At 35.5% G+C, this 5752-nt stretch overlaps 1 protein-coding gene across 1 annotated transcript; it reads right to left on the bottom strand.

Annotated features, from left to right (window-relative positions):
• Positions 1–269: 269 nt before the first annotated feature.
• LOC105119728 (calcium-dependent protein kinase 11-like) lies at positions 270–5220 on the bottom strand. Its single transcript, XM_011017899.1, has 7 exons — positions 4373–5220; positions 3878–4021; positions 3632–3784; positions 3377–3492; positions 1905–2072; positions 1521–1745; positions 270–726 (listed from the first exon to the last, which is right to left on the bottom strand). Exons 1-7 carry the CDS (start codon positions 4968–4970, stop codon positions 580–582), a joined length of 1551 nt encoding a protein of 516 aa, XP_011016201.1. The 5' UTR covers positions 4971–5220; the 3' UTR covers positions 270–579.
• Between the last annotated feature and the right edge of the window lie 532 nt (positions 5221–5752).

The raw sequence follows: 5752 nt of genomic DNA, 5'->3' as shown, positions 1-5752 counted from the left end.
TCATAATTGATAACTGATAATAGCAATGTTAAAACTAACTGTGAATTTCATTTTCAAAATATTACGAAAATAATCATATTATCTTCTTGATCTTATCTTGCAATTGAACGGTTCATGAGTTCAAGTAGTGTTGAGGCTATCTATTGTCCCCCACTCACTTTTTAGCTGAACTCGAAGGCTTCACAACTTTTTATCTATCGACTAAAGTCTAGTGTTCATCTATCTGACAAATAATACGCGAGCATGTTCATCAATTAGGTACTCCATACAATGAAAGTAACAGGATTTGTTATCACAGTAGCGAGCATTTTTGTACATTTTCTGCAATTCGCACAGAATGTGACAATTGCCACTATGTCTCAAAGTATTACATCTACAGCAATGTCAAGAGTCTTGTGGCCAGAAAGTCAATGGTGTTGGCATCTGTTTCTGTGGTTAAACCACAATGATAAATGTGAAACTTCAATTTGGTAACTTAAGAATAACATTATCCTCCCAACGCAGAAATGGGCTAGCTTTCAGAATTTAGCTATTCCAATTTGTGCTCTTTCAAGTTCGTGGCTGCACAAACTATTGCCTTCATTTAGCATCTGAGGTTGCATTTTCAACCCCCAAAGCATCAGCCAAATTAAAGTTCAGGTTGCTTCTCATGGTTCTGGTTCTCCCAACTCCTCCATCACCCTTTCTCATCATTGCAGCAAACTCCCCATAATCTATCCTCCCATCCTGTAAAAAGTGACATATTAACAACATTGAGTTAGGACTTGGAACTTAAAAGATATTATGCTTAGCAAAGGTAGTGCCCGTTATATTATTCAATATGAAACACAGAATAAAATTCATTCCATTTCAGGCAAATGGAACTGATCAAGACCCCCTCGTATCTTTTATATTTGTCTACATCAATATGGGCATTTGGCACCTACACCTTCAGTATAAACCAGGTTATGGCTGGCAAGAAGCAACAGATATAGATCTAGATTCATCATCTCCTGGCATGAGGCTTCATCAGCAATAAACCAGTTGCAGCAAATATGAATACCGTGATCCCAGTGCAGTGAAACAGACGGGAAAAACCAACACCAAACTTTGGAGAGAAAATGCAAGATTTTCCTACCACTTATCTAGATTTTGTTTTCCATCTTCCATCTATTATCTGTGCGTTCGTCTGGAAGAATCATCATTATCCAGAAATCAATTTCCTCCTTGCTAATAACTGCTTGAATCTCATATGTGCAAACAAAGGGCTGCTTCGACCTTACCTCAAGCCCACAAGCAAAACCTTAATTATACTGTGTGGCTAAAATTACCATCATTATATTTTCATCTGAATGTAAGAGATCAGATAGGTAAAATATTTTAAACCATTATAAGGCCCATATATGTTCATATGGAACTAATAAAGAAGTTTTGGTGTGAGAATAATGGCAATGATGATGAAGGTGATATATACCAAGTACTAGGATTAAATAGGAAAGTAAATTATTAGATGGGGACCAAATATAAACATACAGACTCACATTGTCTTGATCAATTTCTTTGATTGTCTCATCCAGATGTACATCACCAAGACCAAAATCTTTGCAGGCCTGTTGAAGTTCATCAATCGTGATGTAGCCACTACCATCTTTGTCAAAATAGGAGAAAGCTGCGACCAAATTGTCCTCTCTCTCCATCTTATTTAAGTGCAAAGTAGCAGCAAGAAATTCACCATAGTCTATGGTTCCACTGTTGTCTACATCAGCCTGTAGAAGTTTTCGTGCGCAGTTAGCAAAAACAGACCAGCAGTTATCCAGAAAAATTCTCGTTAGCAATATAAATAAATCATGTTCAGACTGTAGGCACAAAAGCAAAGAAATAATGAAAAGACTTTTTTCTTAATCCAGCTTCTTGTAGGTGTTTACCGCATCCATCAAATCCTTGATTTCAGTTTCTGTCATCTGAGAACCAACTCTCTTCAAACCATGTTTAAGTTCTTCAAATGTTATTGTCCCACTATTGTCTGTGTCAATCATTTTAAATAACTCTTTCAAACCACCAATTTCTTCTTCAGAAAGCCTTTCTGCTATGACCTACAAAAAAAGAAATTCCCAATACCAAGAATGAAAGCACCATTATAATTGAAAATAGCTGTCTTATCATAGAAAGACAAGAAAGAGAAATGGTTTTGACCACCAAGTTTCATAACAGCTTCTACAGAACACAACTAGAGATAAAAGATAACAGTAGACCCAATATTTTATCATAGCATGCAAGTTCCATTCTAAACTCGAACAAAATGTCTAAACTGGGTGAAAGTTCCCACTGTTGCATAGTTTCTTTGTGAACAAACATTCGTGTCCGTTAACAATACAATCTTTTGACGCATGTGATGATATTTTGCATATCTAAAGCTTTGCTCAGTGATAACACTATCAACATTGAAGGATATATTTTCTCTTTCCCGCTCCTTCCATTCCTTGCACATCACAGAAAGCTATTAATGGTTGAATTGTTCTAAGAATAGGAAGTATAAGTAGCATTGGGATAATCCCTTAAAGAGATTATAAATAATAAGCTTAAAAGAAATGGGCGTAGAGGACAATCGTTTCAGGATCCTAAGGTGTACTCCAAACCAATGCTGTTGAGTGCTGACAGAGATGCCCACTAGAGAGACCATCACTCAACTGCTTTAGCTGCCTTCCACTTAGCATGCTGAAACGATCAGGCTTCACCATTATTCAATATTAATGCAATCAAATCAAAAGAGTACGCGTGTTTTTTAACATGTTATTCACTTAAAGAATGTGATACTAAGAAAAAACCACATATGGTGCCTTAAGCTCTGTGCATCCAATCCTTCAATTGAAGGTGCCACACGGGCATGAAGACACTGGGGAACCAGATAAACAGTGCCTAGCATAATGAAAGTTCTGTCCTTAGTAATGCTTGCTTTATCTTTCAAGTTTCTCAAACAATGCACAGGATGCCTGAGATATCAATTGTCTATAAAAGATGCATTACATCACAAAATCTTCTTTGGAAGATTTATCACATCACAACTCTATCAATGATTGTAACTTTCTCCTGATCTCAGCATCTCAGTTGCTTATTATGTGGATATTACAATTTTTCATAATTTTTAAGTTTAAATAAAAATTCTTCAACACTAGCAAGCCACTGTACATAAAAATGCATTTAGGGTATCCTACTATTAAAACTTAATTTTAGTTGTTTGCCTCTTTTTCCCATGAATATTACTTAAAGCAGATGCTTTTCACTTGCTAAAAATTAACTGAATCATTAAGTTGATTATCAAATTCCTGTCATTAAATTTCCCATGCTTACAAAAGTCTATATGGAAAATGGTAACAGGAAAAGCAAGGATAAGACATACACGCAAAGCCATCTTTTTAAGTTTATTCATTGCTGAGAAATGCTTCAGACGTGACAATACTGCAGAATCAAGAGGTTTGTCCGGAGCAACTCTGTCATCTACAATCCATGGGTTACCTGATAATATAAACAATCGCTATTATGTTTTGAACAAGATAAAAAAATCTTAGCAAGGTTACTAAATATCTGCATTCTTACTAGCTAAATAAAGTCCAAAACTAATAATATCCCGATGCAAAAGAAAGAAACCACTCACACAAGACTTCATGAGCAGTAATCCTTTGCTTCGGGTCCCTGTCAAGCATCTTTCTGATCAAATCTTTGGCACTTTCTGATATATTTGGCCACGGATCAGATTCTAAATCTAGTTTTCCTTGTAAAATCTGTCTGAAGATTCCTGAATCGGTATCTGCAAGTAGTAGGAGACGTTAAATACACTATACACTTCGTTGCAAGACTAGAAATGCAGAGAATGAGAGAAAAAACGGATTACGATCGATACCTGCCCAAAAAGGCGGAACCCCGCTTAATAAGATGTAAAGGATAACACCCGCACTCCAGACATCTGCTTGAGGACCATAGTGCTTAAGCAAAACCTCTGGTGCAACATAATACGGACTCCCAACTACATCATAAAAATATTGTCCTGTAGGCAAAAGGAATAGGAGAGAAATTAGCGAACCATACATCTTTGATGAAGCACCATTCAGAAACCAAGGAAACATTTATGCATACACGTCATTCCTAGCAACTTAAGTTTACCCAAAGAAGGTCATCAATGGTTAGAAAGTGCAGAGGAAAACAATGGGCAGAAATTTCTTTAAAATTTATAAATATTTATTCCAAGACAACAAAGAATGCAAGATTACCAATCACACACTAAGGTTCAAGATCAAAACAAAAAAGAAAAAAGAAACCTCTGTATACAAGATAAGAGAGATCAAAACCACAATTTCTTCTTAAGAAACAACGCTACAAGAACTAAAGAAAAAACAACCTGGCTTGTAAAAGACAGAAAGGCCAAAATCTGTAGTCTTGAGCTTGGCATCATCACCAGGTTTATCAAACAAGAAATTCTCAGGCTTAAGATCTCTATGCATAACCCCCAGACAATGACAATACTCAACCACCCCAATTATGTTTTTGGTCAATTTAGCAGCCTCTTTCTCGCTATAATGACCCTTAGCCACGATCCTATCAAAAAGCTCACCACCTGCACATAACTCCATAACCAAATGTACAAACATGGAATCTTCATAAGTATCCTTTATTTGCACCACATTTGGTTGCCCTGATAAATGGTGCATGATCTGAATCTCTCTATAAACATCCTCATAGTCTTCTCTACATAAAAGTTTCCTCTTTGAAATTGATTTGCAGGCATAAAGAGCGCTGCTTGCTTTATGGGTACATAGATACGTGATTCCAAATTGACCTTGTCCTAGTTTCTTGCCAAACAAATAATGGTCTCTAAGTCTTGGGGTTTGATGTCGCAAAACTGAAGTTGCGGGCTTTCTTGTTGTTGGTCGTGCTCTTGATGCTGCTGAAGATGGTCGTTGTTGTGGTGGTGGTGCTCTGCTGGTTTCTTCATTCATTTTTTTGGAAAAGTTTGAACCTTTTTCGTTTTTTGTTTTTTTTTTTTTTGTTTTTGGTTTCTCTCAATTCTTGAGGAGAGGAAGGAAGAGAAAGGACTGGTTGTACTTGTTTGAGTTCGATATTATGGGAGCAGAAGTGGCATTCCAATTCAGGATGATTTTTTTCTTTATTGCAAGATTTTTGGGGCTCAATTTTATTGGTTGGAAACAATTAACAAATAGTTTTCGCTAACAGGTCATCATATCACCGATCATGGAAAGTAGATTATGCAGGACCTTACTCTACAATTATTTTTTATTTCTTTAAGTTTTAATTAATTTTAACTTTTACTTATGTAGTTATTGATCAAGTTGAACTCGGGTACAATTTAACAAAATAATTCTAGTTTTTATTTTAAAAACATTGTCTATAATCAAGATGTTTTATTAAAAAATAAAACGTAATTTAGATTGATCAAATAAGTTCACAATCCAAGCTTTAAATTAGGTTCGAATTATTAAGACTCTTTTGATAACTATGCTTATTTATTATGGAGTTACAATGGTAAAACAAAAGGGAAGCAAAACATGTTATTTTTAGTGCAATCAAAACATAAAATTCATTTAGAAAAAGGGGTTTTTTTTTCTTTTCTTTCTTTGTATCTCTTGGTTTGCTGACTTTCTTGCGAAAAATAGGGTAAGAAGGTTTGAAACAAGGTTATTCTTGATTTGTGGAGCTGAGTGAATATGATGAATCCATGCGATTTATTGATTGCTTCTAGGTTAGATTAACAGAAAAATAG

This window comes from Populus euphratica, unplaced genomic scaffold (genome assembly GCF_000495115.2).
Source record: "Populus euphratica unplaced genomic scaffold, PopEup_1.0 scaffold3425.1, whole genome shotgun sequence".
Classification (NCBI taxonomy): domain Eukaryota; kingdom Viridiplantae; phylum Streptophyta; class Magnoliopsida; order Malpighiales; family Salicaceae; genus Populus; species Populus euphratica.
The sequence above is the reverse complement of the archived record's forward strand: the minus strand, read 5'-3'. Positions and strand labels throughout refer to the sequence as shown.

What these genes read in the sequence shown, in the direction of transcription:
- LOC105119728 (XM_011017899.1), bottom strand. Translation starts at nt 4,970, where the DNA reads ATGAATGAAGAAACCAGCAGAGCACCACCACCACAACAACGACCATCT. An exon ending in TACTGCTCATGAAGTCTTGT is followed by an intron (nt 3,493 to 3,631) that starts GTGAGTGGTTTC and finishes TTATATTATCAG; the next exon opens with GTAACCCATGGATTGTAGAT. An exon ending in AAGAAATTGATCAAGACAAT is followed by an intron (nt 727 to 1,520) that starts GTGAGTCTGTAT and finishes CACTTTTTACAG; the next exon opens with GATGGGAGGATAGATTATGG.